The sequence below is a fragment of the Culex pipiens genome, chromosome 2 (genome assembly GCF_016801865.2).
Source record: "Culex pipiens pallens isolate TS chromosome 2, TS_CPP_V2, whole genome shotgun sequence".
In the NCBI taxonomy this organism is placed as follows: domain Eukaryota; kingdom Metazoa; phylum Arthropoda; class Insecta; order Diptera; family Culicidae; genus Culex; species Culex pipiens.
Window position 1 is genome coordinate 16,164,584 of NC_068938.1, and position 19,414 is coordinate 16,183,997.

Consider the following 19,414-nt stretch of genomic DNA (forward strand, 5'->3'; position numbering starts at 1 on the left):
CATTTAAACATTTAAACATTTAAACATTTAAACATTTAAACATTTAAACATTTAAACATTTAAACATTTAAACATTTAAACATTTAAACATTTAAACATTTAAACATTTAAACATTTAAACATTTAAACATTTAAACATTTAAACATTTAAACATTTAAACATTTAAACATTTAAACATTTAAACATTTAAACATTTAAACATTTAAACATTTAAACATTTAAACATTTAAACATTTAAACATTTAAACATTTAAACATTTATACATTTGAACATTTAAACATTTAAACATTTAAACATTTAAAAATTTAAACATTTAAACATTTAAACATTTAAACATTTAAACATTTAAATATTTTATCATTTGAACATTGAATAACATCTTGAAATTTCAATATTTGATTATTTAAAAGAAAACAAAATAAAAAGGGATAATTAAATAAACGAAGGAACCCAACATAACACTGAACCTGTGCAGCCGACGCTATTGCAACGGACGCACCATTACACTGAATCTGTGCGACGCTCCTGAAATAAACGCACCATGGTTGAGCTGTCAGTTTTTTTCCACTCGCGCGTGTTTGATCGTGTCCGTGTCGGTGTTTGCGGTGTTGGCTGTATCCTCGTAATTTGGCAACTTTTGGCGTTAGTCAAGGTGTCCAACGAGCAGCCGAAGGCAGTTAGAAAGATCCGCTGAGGGATGGAATCGGGTCCGCTCCGCAAGGCGAAAAGTTTTCAGCATCTTTGTGTGAGTATTGGGAGGATTGTGAAATTTGGCGGAAGGGCGGAATCCTTGCCCGCACACGTTTACCTTGGCTTTCAGGGGCAGCTGACGTAGAAAAACCTGCAATGTTTTTCTATTTCCAGAGTGAAGCTGTTTGTTTGCGGAAAAATCCAACTTGAAAGAGGAATACGACTGGAACTCGTCTAGTTCGTGCGAGGACGGCCAACATGGACAGCTGGCACCGATCTCGGCCGGATGACGAACCAAGTACGACCGACTGGCGCAGTGGTTCCGGAACTGGCGGTGGGGGCAACGAACTGTCGACGAGTCTGTCCGGGTCTAGCTTGCGGGACAAGTGGTCCAGGTCAACGAGTTGGCGCGAAGAGGAGATAGGCGATGGGCCTGGAGGGCGGCCACTGCATTCGTCGTCAGCGGGTGGTGGCTACAAACCTCGGATGTCGGCTCTGAGCGGCGGAGGTTCGTCCGGTGGCAGTTCACGAAGAAGCGTCCCATCGTCCAAGGAAGGTAGTGCCGCGAAGGAAGACTTGCCCAACCATGCTGCGTCGTCGGAGAAAGCCTCGGAAGAGGCGGACCCCGGCAGCAAAAAGAAGTCTGAACCGGTACGGAACGCTACGGCGGATGAAAAGCCTCCAAAAGCCAGCGAATCGGAATCCCGGCGTCCGAGATGGCGTTCGTGCACCTGCTGCAACTATTCCCGGTCGCCGTCAGGATCCCGTGAATGACCAGATCCAATGAGTGACCGATCCGGAATAGCGACAAGGAGTGCTTTTGTAAAAACGTGAGTATTGGGAGGGTGGTTATTTTTTTGCTTGAAAACTTTTACACCGCAGCAACACTCATTTTTCATTGTGGATCATTGCGATATAAATCTGACTAGATTTTTACTCGATGTTGTTTTTAGGCATATTTTCTCCGTGGATTATGGGGAGCTGCTCGTTAGCGCTCAAGGTCAACCTTCGAACGCAGCAGCAGATCCGGCACGGGCTGTGCTTCGGGATCGACCGAAAGTAACACGAGGCCACCTTCGCAGAAGTAAAGCCCCCCAAAAGTATGTTTAATTAGGTTTATGAATTTTCAGCACCATTTCAATAAATTTTCCTTTTTCTAGCAGCAAATCCAATCACGTAAAGGCAGAAATGATTACTGTGAGGTTCATTCTGACGATGATTGCAAGCAGAAAAGAAGTCGAGTGTCATGGAGTACCCGAAGTAGTTCCGTATCGCGTGGATTCGGAGTTTTCTGTCGACATCAACGAGGAAGAGAAGCTACTGGGACCAATCAACGGAAGAAACTCATCATCTACCGAAGAGGAGCTTTGACAGATCGAGAGGTTGAAGTTTGAATTATGGAAGAAAACGTCGAAAGGAATCAAACGTTTCGGTGGGATCGCCGGGACCAAGAATCAAAATGAAACTAAATTAAATTAATACATTATAAAGTAGGGACCCGCATAAAAATGTATGATGATTTGCACTGTTAAAACCATCCAATTACAATACATATTATAATATTTATGGTAAGTTTATTGTTGACTTTTTCGAACTTTACTGGAATGGCGATGAAGCTACTATACAATTCATGGTTACAGCTAATTGGAAGGTTTTGTTATTGGAAATGTTATAAATGGAAACAATAAAACTATCGTAAAATTCATGAATACAGCAAATATTATGGTTTTTGTATTGGAAATCTCATAATGCATTTTTTCCAATTCTTTGTTACATTACGTTCAACATTACGTTGTAATGTTATAGTTGCGTAGTGTGAACTTTTCTTAAATTTTTTTTTGAAATAATTTGAATCATGTAATAAAAGTATTTAAAACGAGTTATATTTTAAATACAAAACTTCACAAACGATTTTGTGAAAAGCTCAAATCAAATCAAATCAAATTATTTTAAAAACTTAAGTATTAAAACATTAATTATTAAACTGGTCCCACACAAAAAAAATTAAAATATTAATTTATTAATAAATTGATATATTAATATATTAATATATTAATATATTAATATATTAATATATTAATATATTAATATATTAATATATTAATATATTAATATATTAATATATTAATATATTAACAAGCCTTACCCGACAAACTTCGTCCTGCCCTTGTTTGTTTCTTGACGTATAGCTTGTTTATTGCTTATTCAGCCTCCTGTGATCAAAATTTGATTTTACGTAACTTTTCCCATACAATCTGCAGATTTTCCGGAATCGGTTCCAGAGTGGCCAAAGTTGTAAATTTTTGGCGTAAGAACCATCCTTGGACTTATACGAACCCAACGCAACAAAGAGCACCTCGATCCGACGTTCCGTGTTGAATCGATTCGCTTTCGAACAAAACCGTCGAAATTTTTTATAAATATAAGATATATTAATATATTAATATATTAATATATTAATATATTGATATAATAATATATTAATATATTAATATATTAATATATTAATAAATTAATATATTAATATATTAATATATTAATATATTAATATATTATTAATATATTAATATATTAATATTAATATATTAATATATTAATATATCAAAACATTAAAATATTAAAATATTAAAAAATTAAAATATGAAAATTTAAACATTTAAACATTTAAACATTTAAACCTTTAAACATTTAAACATTTAAACATTTAAACATTTAAACATTTAAACATTTAAACATTTAAACATTTAAACATTTAAACATTTAAACATTTAAACATTTAAACATTTAAACATTTAAACATTTAAACATTTAAACATTTAAACATTTAAACATTTAAACATTTAAACATTTAAACATTTAAACATTTAAACATTTAAACATTTAAACATTTAAACATTTAAACATTTAAACATTTAAACATTTAAACATTTAAACATTTAAACATTTAAACATTTAAACATTTAAACATTTAAACATTTAAACATTTAAACATTTAAACATTTAAACATTTAAACATTTAAACATTTAAACATTTAAACATTTAAACATTTAAACATTTAAACATTTAAACATTTAAACATTTAAACATTTAAACATTTAAACATTTAAACATTTAAACATTTAAACATTTAAACATTTAAACATTTAAACATTTAAACATTTAAACATTTAAACATTTAAACATTTAAACATTTAAACATTTAAACATTTAAACATTTAAACATTTTAACATTTTAACATTTTAACATTTTAATATTTTAACATTTTAACATTTTAACATTTTAACATTTTTACTCAAAAATAGAAAAGGCATAAAATAATAAGGATCCCAAAACGAACACACCATGACACCTTCGTCGTCGCCTGAACCGTACGACGCTCCCAAACGAACGCACCATGGTTGAGCGGGTTGAGCAAGCTCTCAAATTTTTTCACTCGCGATGCGTGTTCGATCCTGTTTGTGTTGGTCGCAGTTTCAAAAGTTTTAATCGAAATGAAATCGCGTGTGCTTGTGAAAAACCAAACTCCCGGCGTCAAATCTGCCGGGTGACTGATCCGGGAGGGAGAAGAGGATTAGTGTCAGCAACTTTTGGTGAGTATTTGGACCGGTGAAGAACATTAATGCGTCCGCAATTTGGGGCAGATTCCGTCGCCATCGTCGTCGTCGTTTGAAGTAGGTACGTGTGTTTTGGTACTTCTTCCGGACCGGTTTGGAAGAAGTTACCAGATGCGTCCGGGATTTGTGCCAGATTCTGTTGTCGTCGTCCTTCCGGACCGGTTTGGATAAAAGTTGCCAGATGCGTCCAGGATTTGTGCCAGATTCCGTCGTCGGACGTGTGTGGGTGCGTGTGTTTTTGAACTTCTTCCGGTTCCAAAGAAGTTGGCAATCGCGTCCGAGATTTGTGCATCGTCATCGCCGACGTTTGTAGTGTTTGTGTGTGGTTATGTTTTGGAATTTCTTCCGAAACGGTTTGAAAGAAGTTGCCGGTCGCGTCCGATTGTTTATGCCGCTCACACGTTCCGTCGTCGTCGTTTGAAGTGTATCCAGCCCCACCTTTTTTTCTATTTTACAGGATCCTCAATCGTCAACGAATCGGAAGAGCTCCGGGATGTAAATATCAGGCGTTTCGTGAAATTTGGAGATGGCGGAATCCCTCCTGCAGCAGCAGCAGATGTTTGTCATGGTCTGATGCACTAAGTGATTTGTTTAAATTTTCAAGATTCTTCCCGCAAACGTCAAACCATAAAAAAATATTGCCGGATCTTTTCTGGAAGAGATTCGGCACCAGTTTGTACTGATTTGACGTTAGCTGAGGGTGTCGAAAAGTTTGACTAAGTCAACTGCTTGCAAAAAAAAACAATGGTCTGCTTGGGTAACTTTCTTAAGTTTATTTTGTGTGTTTTTTTTTTCTTTTACAGGAGGCATTTGCAACGGTGCGGAGCTATTTGATTACGGGACACGGAAGCTTGATCAACGAAATGTAGAATTCAAAAATTAAGATATCTTAGATTTTGAAATTTAGCAATTTAAACATTTGAAAATTATACATTTAAATATGTTTTTTCAAAACTTGAAAAAAGAAAATTTAAAAATTTAAAACAAATTTAAATTCTACAATTTCAAAACTCCCAAATCCTGAAAATATAAAATAAAAAAAAACGAAGGTATAAAAAATTAAATTAGAAACTGTGGGTTCAAAAATTCAAATACAGTCTGCATTAGATTTGATAATTTGAGAAATTTAAAATAAAGGGCTTAAATAAATTTTAAATTTAATAACCAAAGTTTTAGTTTAAATATCTAGAATAAAAGCATTTAAGAATCTCAGAATAGAATTTGAGAATTTTGATCTGGGGGGTGAATAGAGCGGTTCAAAAGCGGAACCGTTTTGAACTGCAAAGCGGAACCATTTTACTGTTCGCCAGAAGCAGCAAGTATTGTAATCATTCATTAGGGAAATTATTGTAAAAACCAAATATGGTTTGTTGATTTTCTTTTTTTTTTTTTGATATAGCGAACCTTTTGTAATTATTCTCAGAATCACCATAACCATTACCAGTAAAGTCGTCGTAGAGCCATTCTTTCTCCAATGAACCCACTTCCTACTGGCTAATTCCCTTTTCAGCGCTCTTCCGGAGGTCGTCTCCAACAATTGATTCCGCCCGAATTGTGGGCACGATTCGCTTTTTCTAGTACAAAACGTTATTTATTAAGACTTGTACTTTGTCTCAAAATGGGCACTGTACTTCCTAGAGCTCTTGCTTACATTTTGTTCCAAACCGACTTCGCAAAACTTCACCCACTTCTGACGCAGTTATTTGTCTTCCGAAAACTTGGAAAAAAATGCGCACAGAAGATTTCAAAACAAATTATTCAAGTGCAAAGAAAAAGTCACGCTTGTGCTCATTCGAAAATCACGTTACGCATTCTCTCGTCTCATCCCCCAGATTTTGATTTTTTAAATTAAGATTTTTCTTAACTTAATTGTCTTCTCATTTATTAACACTAACAATACCAGCAAATCAATCCGGAGTCTCCAGTCGACAAAAGGTATCGGCGGACAGACTGAACACACCACGGCATCACCCACCCGAGTGGGAACAGGAACCGGTCTCGATCGAGGGTTTCAAACGGAATCGAAAGCGAAAGAAAACGTCGTGGTGGGATTCCTTTTGGCGATTTGCAAAAAGCTGAAGAAGGCGTTAACAATTAATGAACAAATAAACAAAGTGGTTCAATGTTGGATATAAATAACATACTATGAATAACAATAAAACTACTGTAAAATTTAATTTATTTACTATTTATTTTAATGTCCGAATATAATTTTCACAGTAGCATTTAGTGCGGAATAAACCATAAAGAATTATAATTTTACTGTGTAATTCATTGTGATGCTTATTAGTTTTATTGTCCGCATATAGTTTTTACCGCATCATTTACTAGATAAAAAACCATGAAGAACTGTAAATTGACTGTGCAATGCATTGTAATGCTTGCTGTTTTTATTATTAATGTATAATGTTTTCTATAGTCAGGGCGAGTTTTTGGATGAAAAATGCAACATTAGATTAACAGTAAAATGCGTCGTATTTGGTAAAAAAATGTATGGAAAAATTTCGAAATTTTTATGGTACCGGTGCATAACAACCCCCCTTTTTTATGGTAAAATCCCAAAATACGACGCAAATTATCTTAAAAAACGATGCTGTCTACTGTTAAAACACTGTCAAAATGACAATATATTTTATCGTTTTGTAACGTTAAAATTTACTGTAAGTTCATCAGAAATCTTTATGCGGGGAGAGAAAAGTGCAATAATAACACTACAATGTAATATAACACTATTGTAGATAATATAAGAAATACAAAAAAAAAAACAATAAAAATACACTGAAACATACGGTATTTATTATTTATTTCAATGTAAAGGTAAAGTTAAAACAGTACTCTTTATCAGGGAACTAATCATAAAGAACTATAAATTTACTGTAGAATCCTCTGTAATGCTTGTTGTTTTTATTATTAATGTATGATGTTTTCTATAGTCAGGACGTGTTTTTGGATGAAAAATGCAACATTAGATTAACAGTAAAATGCGTCGTATTTGGAAAAAAAATGTATGGAAAAATTTCGAAATTTTTATGGTACCGGTGCATAACAACCCCCCTTTTTTATGGTAAAGTCCCAAAATACGACGCAAATTATCTTAAAAAACGATGCTGTCTACTGTTAAAACACTGTCAAAATGACAATATATTTTATCGTTTTGTAACGTTAAAATTTACTGTAAGTTCATCAGAAATCTTTATGCGGGATGTTTTTCTCCGGTAACATATTTTGCAGCATCCTTAACTACATATAACGCAAAAGATACCTTCTTTGAATCACCTAAAACATATAAAAAAATGCATTTTTTTAATTAATAGTCAAATAAAAATAACCGGGATTTCATTTTTTGTTTTACCTGTTTTTTCTGAAAGCCCTAAATATAACCTTATATTTTATGTGTTTTTCAATCTGCAATACAACAAAAAGATTATAAAATTTTGTGGTTATTGTTCCTTTGCAGGGATAACTTTGTTCAACAAAGTTGTAGTTGTTTGTTAATGTAAATACATACCTTACCTGTATTTTTCAAATTATCTGAATTTTCCAAAAAGTTTATTGAAATAGTGATGATTTTGGCCAATTTTGAGCAGTTCTAACCCTTAAACATTATCGTGTGCTTTCGAAAGTATTTTGTTTGTAAAGTTCAGCAAATTTTGCATAAGAAGCATTAAATTAGTGCAGCCACGAGAAACGTTCAAAATGCCATTCTTAACCGAAATCTGCTGGATTTTTATTTTTAAAAGCACGCAGTTGATATTTAGGAATGATAACATTGAAAAACCAGCCAAAATGGTCAAAAACGTCACTTTTGCAGACAGCTTTTTCGCGAAACTCAGAGAAATCTTGAAAACACATGCAAATCAATTATGTTTAGACATTATTCTTTTAGTTTTTGTCTGCTTTAAATTTTGTATAATATTAGTACAATCTTCAAAATTATTTTGAAAAATTACAAAAAACTACGTAATAATAATAGTAGTTTATGCAACAAGTTGCAAAAAGAGGATTTTTTCAGCACGAGTCGTACATTTATCCAACGAGGTTCACCGAGTTCGATAAATACGACGAGTGCTGAAAAAATCAAGTTTTGCAACGAGTTCCATACAACATTTTTTTTGCAGTTTCGAAAAACACCCATTGAGTGATATTTTAAGTCGAATTTTCATGTATTTTGTCAATAAATCGTTTAAATCAAAAAAATGTTGAAAAGTGTTACTTTTCGAAACAAGTGCTGAAAAGTTCAACTTTTCAGCACCCATTTCAGTGCTGAAAAGTAGAACTCTCAGCATTTATTTTGAAAAGTGTTGCTATTCGATTCTGTTATTTTTGGTACAGAAAAGTAGGCTATTTCGTCGGAGCGGCCGTGGCTGACTGGTTAAGGTGTTCGCTTTGTAAGCGAATGGTTCTGGGTTCGATTCCCATCTGCTCCCAACGAGAAAGTTAAGTACACAGAATTTGAAATGATGAATATGAACGAAAAATCAAAGTCGCTCGAGGCGGGGTTCGATCCCCCGTCCTTTGGGTTGGTAAGCAAAAATGCTAACCACTAGGCCATGACGACTTGGTAAGCTTGGACTGGAATTAGGCATACTGTTACAGAGAACGAGTTGTGGCGCTATAACCACGGCAAATAGAGTCCAGGGCATTTGTGGAAATACAATGTCCCATCCCAGAGGGTCCCGGAGTACCAAACCTTCTTGCCCCCAACGAATACAACCAAATCTTGGAGCGTATGGTGGTGTGTCCCCACGCTTCTTCCTCCCCTGTCGATTCAGAATTGTGTTGTTGTTTGAACACTCAGTGCTCAAACTCAACCCAATTACGAGTCATCTCTGCGATACGGCTTTACGCAGTAGGCCTGGCCGCTTTTACGCTTGTGATGTTTCAATGCATTCCGATGCAATGGCGCACTACAAATGTTAATAAATGACAAGAAGAGTGCTAGGCGTCATCTAACCTAAGGCACTCTCCAGGATTCCTTCGAAAGAATGGCTGCGCTAGGGTCTGATTAGATTAGATTAGATTAGATTAGATTAGATTAGATTAGAAAAGTAGGCTATTTCGTCGTTCAAGAATGACAGGAAAAGTAAGTAGTTTCACGACGGAATTGCAAAAAATATTTTTTTTGTTCCGAACATATGAATATAGATAGAACAATAGAGAATTTTGGAAGGAATTTAAATATTTGCTAGATATTGAAGGTAGGAGAAAGAAGGAATAGAAAGGAATGTTGGAAAAATGTAAAAATGTAAAAAAAAATAGTTCAATAAAGACATAATTTTATAAAACAAAAAACAAAAAATTACCTCTCTGGTTTATTTCAGATTTGAAAAGTACAAATAAATTTACCATAAAATGACATGTCTCTCGATTTTTTAACAGTTGCGTGAAGAGAAATAGCAGCAATCTTTAACCCTTTCAGGCCTGAATTTAAAATAAAATATTTTTTTAACTAATGATGGGAAAATGATTTTGAGGACCATACAAAAATTATAGGCTCGTTTTCAAAATTTTGATTTTTGGGTCATATATGACTCATCAGGCTCGAAAGGGTACCATTTTTATTTATTTTTTTGATGAAAATTACGTTTTCTGGAATTTTGAGTCGCCATCGAATCGGAAATCAAATTTTACATCAAAGTCCGTTTGACACCTTATTTCTATCTATTCACGTTTTTAAGCTAGAATTTATTGAAAAACTTGTCTTAGTAAGAATTAAGAAAAATTAAAGGGGTCGTATCGTCCGAATGACACGAGATATCAAAAGTGGACATCAGATTTGGAAGATGGGCAGCATTGATGCTCCACTTTTTTAAGGGGACAAGCTAAATTCTTCACAGTATCCCTTAATATATTAAAACACACATAGAAACTGCTTATCAATTTTTACATAAAATTAGTCTTTTATAGGACTTTGTAACCACTTGTTTCGTAAACATAGCGGAACGGTTCTTTAATTTTTCACTGGGTTGGTTCTTACCCATCCACAGCTGACCTTCAGCCAAGTTTTGAGTTAATTGTGCAGAACAACAATTTGGATTTAAAATTTTTATGTTTTACGCTTTGAGCTCTTTTAACGATGTGAATATTGTTAAAATGTTGAGTATATGTCTAAAAGTTATAGTTTTACAAATTGTTTTTATTTAGATAGGCAAATTATATTGACGATTCTCTGTCTTTTTTACTGCTCTGAAGCAAAACATGTTTTAAAATTTTAATTTAATTATATTTTTTTCGTTTTCTTCCTCCCACCAGAACCTCCTCGGCGAGCTGCGTGCACTGAAAGAGGCTAACCAGCGGCTCAGCGACGACAATCAGGAGCTGCGCGATCTGTGCTGCTTCCTGGACGATGACCGGCAGAAGGGCCGCAAGCTGGCCCGGGAGTGGCAACGGTTTGGCCGGTACACAGCGAGCGTAATGCGGCAGGAGGTGTCCGCTTATCAGGTAAGAAATCTTTTCTTTAGAAGTTAGACGTTATTTTCATGAAATTCTTTGAAACATCGTTTTTTAGACCAAATTGCGCCAGCTTGACGACAAGCAGCAGGAGTTGATCCGGGACAACCTGGAGTTGAAAGAGCTCTGCCTGTACCTGGACGAGGAGCGAAGCAATCCGAATCGACCCTCGGGAGGTAGCAATGGCGGAGGAGGAACTAATGGAGGAACGGGAGCGGCAGTGACCTGTGGCAATTGTGGCAGCAGTAACACCAACGCGCAGTCGGCTTCGTCCAATGCTGTCCCGCTCCGGGATGACGGAGACGGAAGCAGCTCGAGCACGAATGCCGACGAGAACCAGCAGATGTGTGGAGGAGGGCAGTTTGGCCGGAACGGTTTGGCGGTAGGTTTAATTTTTCCGTTTCTGTGAATATTTTTTTCTAATTTTAATTTTCCAATTCAAGGACCTCACCATCCGGTCTCCGCTTAGCGACCAAACCCTGCAGTACGTCCGCTCGCTCGAGTCCCGAATACGGCAGCTGGAGGAGGAACGCTGCGCCATCCTGAAGAACGTCCCCCTGAACCCCACATCCAACGGCCACGTCCCAGAGGGAAAGCAACAACAACAACAAATCGTCATGGATCCTATTTCGGGCCGCCCCGAAGCCGTCGTCCGAGCGCTTCAGGTCCTCGAAGTCCGCGAGCAGCTCGAGCGGGAACGAATCGGTCCGAACCTGGTTCCGGACGCGCTGGACGACGGAGAAAAGGCCCTCGTCCGCGAAATGTGCAATGTTGTGTGGCGAAAGCTCGAGGACGCGCCCAACACCGGCATCGATCAGCACGTCTGATTGGACCACGTGTGCGGATCATGGCCACGTGACTCAGCGGAAAGCCTCAACAGCAGCAGCACTCATCAAGAACTTGAACTTGAAAAGCTAGTTCTCCTCTTCCTTGATGATGTACAAATTAATTATAATGATTCTTCAGAAAAATAGAATTGAGATGGGCAAAGGCACGCGTTCTTAAAAAAAGCAAAAATCTAACCTAAAAGAACTCACTTTTTAAATGTACAGAAAGGATCAACCTTCTTCCAAACAAAAAAAAAGGAAGGCAAACAACACACTCGGAAAAAAGGAAAACGAATCGAAACCCAGCCTAACCTATTCAATTAGAATTAACCGAAAGTATTTATCATCGTTTATATTTATACTTTCCCCTCCCTCCCCCGTCTTCTTACCGGGCTTTAAGAAGAAATTGTTGTGGAGGAGGAGGTTGTGCAGACAGTGTAATTACCGGGCAGAACGAGAGTAACGAGAGGAGCTCCTAACGCGCGGAATTCTTTTGGCTATTTAAGGCGCACGTTGTGGCCGTTTTTTAAAGGTAACTGGTTTTGACTGGCAGAAACACCCAACGGATAGTGAAAGGAATGTTTATGGAGCAGCTTGTATAAAGTGTACACTTAAAATATGATTGAATAGGGCTTTTTAACAATATGTAACATGTGTGTAAAGGAGAACTTGAAAAAATATGGAATAATATTTCAGCGCTATGTATCTGTGTATCCGCGAGGATTTCTTTGTTAGAGTTGTTTTTATATACATAATTTTTACACTTATTAAACGGTTGTTATTGAGAAGAAACGCTGGCTTGATGTTTTAATGAAAGAAAATCCCTTAAATCTAACGTATATAAAAAAACTAACTTAATCCACCTATGTGGTTGATGCCTTCCTCACTTTTTACCAAAAATGGGTAATATGAGTGGTTGGGACACACATTTCAGCATTTTTTTAGATCCAGAAAAAAAGAACACAGATATAACTTATGTGGTAATAACTCGAGACAGGGTTGCCAGATCTTCAATGTTTTGGACTCTTTGGAAAGCCCTTTCAATTGCCTAACCAACGATGGGTCGGATGATGGATCCGGACATCGTTTACATACATTTAAGTGAGATCCGGCTTCAAAAAAGTACATAAATATCACTTATGTGGTAATAACTCGAGACAGGGTTGCCAGATCTTCAATGTTTTGGACTCTTTGGAAAGCCCTTTCAATTGCCTAACCAACGATGGGTCGGATGATGGATCCGGACATCGTTTACATACATTTAAGTGAGATCCGGCTTCAAAAAGTACATAAATTTCACTGAAGTGGTAATAACACGAGACAGGGTTGCCAGATCTTCAATGTTTTTGACTCATTGGAAAGCCCTTTCAATAACCTAACCAACGATGGGTCGGATGATGGATCCGGACATCGTTTACATACATTTAAGTGAGATCCGGCTTCAAAAAAGTACATAAATATCACTTATGTGGTAATAACTCGAGACAGGGTTGCCAGATCTTCTATGTTTTGGACTCTTTGGAAAGCCCTTTCAATTGCCTAACCAACGATGGGTCGGATGATGGATCCGGACATCGTTTACATACATTTAAGTGAGATCCGGCTTCAAAAAGTACATAAATTTCACTGAAGTGGTAATAACACGAGACAGGGTTGCCAGATCTTCAATGTTTTTGACTCATTGGAAAGCCCTTTCAATAACCTAACCAACGATGGGTCGGATGATGGATCCGGACATCGTTTACATACATTTAAGTGAGATCCGGCTTCAAAAAAGTACATAAATATCACTTATGTGGTAATAACTCGAGACAGGGTTGCCAGATCTTCTATGTTTTGGACTCTTTGGAAAGCCCTTTCAATTGCCTAACCAACGATGGGTCGGATGATGGATCCGGACATCGTTTACATACATTTAAGTGAGATCCGGCTTCAAAAAGTACATAAATTTCACTGAAGTGGTAATAACACGAGACAGGGTTGCCAGATCTTCAATGTTTTTGACTCATTGGAAAGCCCTTTCAATAACCTAACCAACGATGGGTCGGATGATGGATCCGGACATCGTTTACATACATTTAAGTGAGATCCGGCTTCAAAAAAGTACATAAATATCACTTATGTGGTAATAACTCGAGACAGGGTTGCCAGATCTTCAATGTTTTGGACTCTTTGGAAAGCCCTTTCAATTGCCTAACCAACGATGGGTCGGATGATGGATCCGGACATAGTTTACATACATTTAAGTGAGATCCGGCTTCAAAAAGTACATAAATTTCACTGAAGTGGTAATAACACGAGACAGGGTTGCCAGATCTTCAATGTTTTTGACTCATTGGAAAGCCCTTTCAATAACCTAACCAACGATGGGTCGGATGATGGATCCGGACATCGTTTACATACATTTAAGTGAGATCCGGCTTCAAAAAAGTACATAAATATCACTTATGTGGTAATAACTCGAGACAGGGTTGTCAGATCTTCAATGTTTTGGACACTTTGGAAAGCCCTTTCAATTGCCTAACCAACGATGGGTCGGATGATGAATCCGGACATCGTTTACATACATTTAAGTGAGATCCGGCTTCAAAAAAGTACATAAATATCACTTATGTGGTAAAAACTCGAGACAGGGTTGCCAGATCTTCAGTGTTTTGGACTCTTTGGAAAACCCTTTCAATAACCTAACCAACGATGGGTCGGATGATGGATCCGGACATCGTTTACATACATTTAAGTGAGATCCGGCTTCAAAAAAGTACATAAATATCACTTATGTGGTAATAACTCGAGACAGGGTTGCCAGATCTTCAATGTTTTGGACTCATTGGAAAGCCCTTTCAATTGCCTAACCTACGATGGGTCGGATGATGGATCCGGACATCGTTTACATACATTTAAGTGAGATCCGGCTTCAAAAAGTACATAAATTTCACTGAAGTGGTAATAACACGAGACAGGGTTGCCAGATCATCAATGTTTTGGACTCATTGGAAAGCCCTTTCAATTGCCTAACCTACGATGGGTCGGATGATGGATCCGGACATCGTTTACATACATTTAAGTGGGATCCGGCTTCAAAAAAGTACATAAATATCACTTATGTGGTAATAACTCGAGGCAGGGTTGCCAGATCTTCAATGTTTTGTACTCATTGGAAAGCCCTTTCAATTACCTAACCAACGATGGGTCGGATGATGGATCCGGACATCGTTTACATGCATATAATTGAGATCCGGATATTTGTGAAAACACATTTTTATACATAACTTTTGAACTACTTATCGAAACTTCAAACAATTCAATAGCGATGTATGGGACCCTAAACCAAGTCGAATGCAACTGGTTTGGTCAAAATCGGTTCAGCCAGTGCTGAGAAAACTCAGTGAGAATTTTGGTCACATACATACATACACACACATACACACACACATACACACACACATACACACACACATACACACACACATACACACACACAGACATTTGTTCAGTTTTCGATTCTGAGTCGATATGTATACATGAAGGTGGGTCTAGGAGCTTTTAATCAAAAGTTCATTTTCAGAGCAGGATTATAGCCTTACCTCAGTGAGGAAGGCAAATCAACTGAAATATGAAAGCTTTACCTTTTGTCATATTTATTTTCCATTCCAACCAATTTCAAAATGAAAAAACCGTAGAAGCAACTACAAAATTCACCGTCAAGTTCTACTCGGGTTCATCTGAAATATTTCAATGCTTGTGTCTTGGCTAAATTTCAATGCTCCGATTTGAATCTTGACTATCTTCGATTTGAACCATTGTGTGCCACAGTTGAAAGTAAACTGTGGCAAGGGCCAAATTTCATACTAGCTCGCATAAAGGGGACTGCCGGGGTACAATGAGAATTTTCGAGATCAAATTAAAAAATTGCTAGTTTTTTTTCTTTTTTTTTAATTATTTAAAAAGAATCTTTCAACTTCAAGAAATTAAAATAAATTAAAAAAAATATAGAAAATCAAAAAAAAAAAATCAAAAAAATAAAGAAAATCAAGAAAATCAAGAAAATCAAGAAAATCAAGAAAATCAAGAAAATCAAGAAAATCAAGAAAATCAAGAAAATCAAGAAAATCAAGAAAATCAAGAAAATCAAGAAAATCAAGAAAATCAAGAAAATCAAGAAAATCAAGAAAATTAAGAAAATCAAGAAAATCAAGAAAATCAAGAAAATCAAGAAAATCATGAAAATCAAGAAAATCAAGAAAATCAAGAAAATCAAGAAAATCAAGAAAATCAAGAAAATCAAGAAAATCAAGAAAATCAAGAAAATCAAGAAAATCAAGAAAATCAAGAAAATCAAGAAAATCAAGAAAATCAAGAAAATCAAGAAAATCAAGAAAATCAAGAAAATCAAGAAAATCAAGAAAATCAAGAAAATCAAGAAAATCAAGAAAATCAAGAAAATCAAGAAAATCAAGAAAATCAAGAAAATCAAGAAAATCAAGAAAATCAAGAAAATCAAGAAAATCAAGAAAATCAAGAAAATCAAGAAAATCAAGAAAATCAAGAAAATCAAGAAAATCAAGAAAATCAAGAAAATCAAGAAAATCAAGAAAATCAAGAAAATCAAGAAAATCAAGCAAATCAAGAAAATCAAGAAAATCAAGAAAATCAAGAAAACCAAGAAAATCAAGAAAATCAAGAAAATCAAGAAAATCAAGAAAATCAAAAAAATCAAGAAAATCAAGAAAATCAAGAAAATCAAAAAATTCAAGAAATTCAAGAAATTCAAGCAATTGAAGAAATTCAAGATATTAAAGAAATTCAAGAAATTCAAGAAATTCAAGAAATTCAAGAAATTCCACAAATTCAAGAAATTCAAGAAATTCAAGAAATTCAGGAAATTCAAGAAATTCAAAAAAATCAAGAAATTCAAGAATTTCAAGAAGTTCAAGAAATTTAAGAAATTTAAGAAATTCAAGAAAGTTAAGAAATTCAAGAATTTCAAGAAATTCAAGAAATTCACGAAACTCAAGAAAATCAAGAAAACATCAATTAAACTAATTTTTAATTTGGAAAAACGAAACTATTGGCACTACGCCCCCCGGGGCATGGCCTTCCTCTAACGTGGGATTTCTGCTCCAGCGCCTCTGACGAGACAGGAGAAACCGGGACCGACGTTTTACTTCACCATCCGATAGAAGCTCAGTGGATAAGGCGGGAATCGAACCCGCGTCTCATAGCATCATCGGGATCGGCAGCCGAAGCCGCTACCCCTGCGCCACGAGACCCATTTTTAATTTGGACGTTAACGATATTTTTGATTTCCTCAGAAAAAATCACTGTTTTTTTTACTCTAAATTACCTGAATATTTAAACATTGTCCACTAGAGCAGGATTAATGATATTCCAGGTTAAGATCAAAGTTATTAAGCCACATTTTCCTCTCTTCATTTAGTCTTTCTCTATGACCTTCACCACTAAAAGAGAGCAAAACGCTCACACGCTCGAGTGCACTGCTCCCGAAACAAAATCGTTCAAATCACCTGAAATTGGTTGCATAAACATTCGCCGTTGCATCCACCACTCGATATTTGAAGAGGTTTCTGCTGCTCATCAGCAGTAACTCAAAAAGGTGCCCCGCTCATCATCAGTTTGTTTGTTTACTCGATGAAGATTGTATAATAAGGGCTGGGGGTGATGAGTGTGTTTGGATTGGAGATTCTGAAGGGGAGAATCAACTTGATGAGCGATGAGTTTGCTACTGATTAAAGGGTCATTGGCGGTCTTGTTCAATGGCTTCTTCAAAGTTCTTGTAAAATGCTGATTTAATAAACTAAATCCACTAATTTATAGTTTTTCCAACCCATAAAACCTGTCGGCATGTTGTATCTCATATACTTTCCTTCGAGACAGTCTGTTTGCTTCCGTAGATTCCGCCGATGCAAACCAGAAGCTCCTCAACCCCATACCTACTTCTGAAGGAAAGTGAAAACGTAAATAAACCATTAACGGTCATGAAGCTTGCCCGCTGACTGTCTACCGCTGGCGGGGTGAGTCTGGTTTTACGAGGTCGTCGTCGCCGCATGACTCTTCCATAACTCCATAATTCCAGTAGGTTTGCGGTGTGGGTCTCTTTCTCCGGGGGTCCGTAGGATTGGATCGGACCATGCGGTCAAACTATCCAGCTGAAGCTGGAGATGGAGCTGTGGGTTAAAATTGCCGATTAACGCAAATAACCAGTTTTGTTTCTTTCTGCGGAGGATGTTACAGTAATTTGGCGAGATGGGTTTCACTTTCTTGCGGACTGCGTTGGACCCAGCTGTGTGGTGACCGCGCCCGGTGGTTGTGGCGCCGACCACGTGCGGATATGACTAATGGTGGCCCGAGGGTATGCCGTGTGGTTAAATCTAAATTACTGAAAGGGGAGACAGTGTGGTTAGATTTAACGAGATTATGATTGAGATGGTTTGTATTGCTGGATAATTCTTCATCTATTAGTAATGAACGGAGAGATGAAAATGTGGATATTTGACATTATTTATAAATGGACATAACTAATGTGTATTGTAGGCACTGGATTATAACATTTGAGAATCTAAAACAAAACTGAGTATTTTTCATCTTCATCTTCAATATTGCGAAAACGCTGATTAGAGAAATTTTAGATTATAACGAAATGAAACAAAATTTTCTTGGTAAAATTGATTTAAAAGAGGTTGTTGCGTTACGTAGTTTGTGAACGACTAGAGTTAAGCCTTTTGTTGACGTTCTCGCTCTTTCTCGACGATTCATTCATTCCGTTTCCGAGTGCGCAGCAATAAAGACGTTGTCGAATAAACGCTGTTTTGTGAAGTTAAGCAGAAGTATTTTATTTGACACAGAAATAAAACAGAGGTTCTGATAAACTGAATTTGGTTCATTAGTTTTTATTTTAAAAGCCCAGAACTTCATGGACCAACCAATATCTATCAATAAGCCAATCACACATGACTTTGAAAATGATAATTGAGTCCCGGGCAAACGGTAATAACAAATTTCATGCCATTTCAATAACAAATACTGTTAAAATAACAGAAAGTGTTATGAAATCTTTAGTCTGTTATTACAATAACAGTCCAATAACAAAAAAATCATAACGACGAATAACAAATCATGTTTTAAAAAACATAAAATGTTATTGGCCTAGTTTTTTCAAATATCAAAAAATGTTATTCCCAAGTTATTTCCGTCTGCTCGGGGTGATTTAAAACAAACTGTATAAGCAGTATTTTGCACCAGCTTTTTTGTTTTTGTTGAACTAGTTTAGCAAACGAATTATATCTAATGATACATGATTTCGCTGTAGTTGAAAAGATCTCCGAAACACTATAAAAAGGCCGTTGCAAATACATTTCAAAGTTTATGTAGCCAAAAAATCATGGGACGAAAAAAAAAAAAACATTTTAGTATGGAAATAGTAGTCTTATAAACTGAAATTAATTAGACATGTATTTTTTTGCGTTGTTTATCATCATAGGCATTTTGAGGCCTTTTTTTTTAAAAAAAATGTGAAATTCCGATATACAGCACTGCAAATAAAATAAAAATATTCGTGAAAAAAAGTCCTTCCCGAGCAGACGGAAATAACTTGGGAATAACATTTTTTGATATTTGAAAATACTGGGCCAATAACATTTATTGGTTATTGGATTGTTATTGTAATAACATGCTAATAACATTTTGAGTAATTCTTCGAACAAATCTTTGTTATTATTTTTTGTTATTTTAACAACTAATCCGATCATCCCAATAACAGTTGGAGTTATTCTTCCATAACAAAAATTTTTATTACCAAGTTGTTTTGGCTT

General features: G+C 35.9%; 2 protein-coding genes across 2 annotated transcripts in view; both read left to right on the forward strand.

The window, feature by feature from the left end:
* LOC120417740 (coiled-coil domain-containing protein 85C-like) overlaps positions 1-12,377 on the forward strand; it is a 106,747-nt gene extending 94,370 nt beyond the window's left edge. Inside the window, exons 3-5 of the mRNA XM_039579898.2 lie at positions 10,561-10,749; positions 10,817-11,140; positions 11,202-12,377. Of these exons, the coding sequence (XP_039435832.1) occupies positions 10,561-10,749; positions 10,817-11,140; positions 11,202-11,585 (897 nt within the window). The 3' untranslated portion in view covers positions 11,586-12,377. The remainder of the gene's footprint in view (positions 1-10,560; positions 10,750-10,816; positions 11,141-11,201) is intronic.
* On the forward strand, positions 443-2,183 carry LOC120417742 (uncharacterized). Its single transcript, XM_039579899.2, has 4 exons — positions 443-747; positions 867-1,522; positions 1,646-1,792; positions 1,856-2,183. The coding sequence occupies exon 2, from the start codon at positions 951-953 to the stop codon at positions 1,464-1,466; it is 516 nt and encodes a 171-aa protein (XP_039435833.2). The 5' UTR covers positions 443-747; positions 867-950; the 3' UTR covers positions 1,467-1,522; positions 1,646-1,792; positions 1,856-2,183.
* Positions 12,378-19,414: the final 7,037 nt, after the last annotated feature.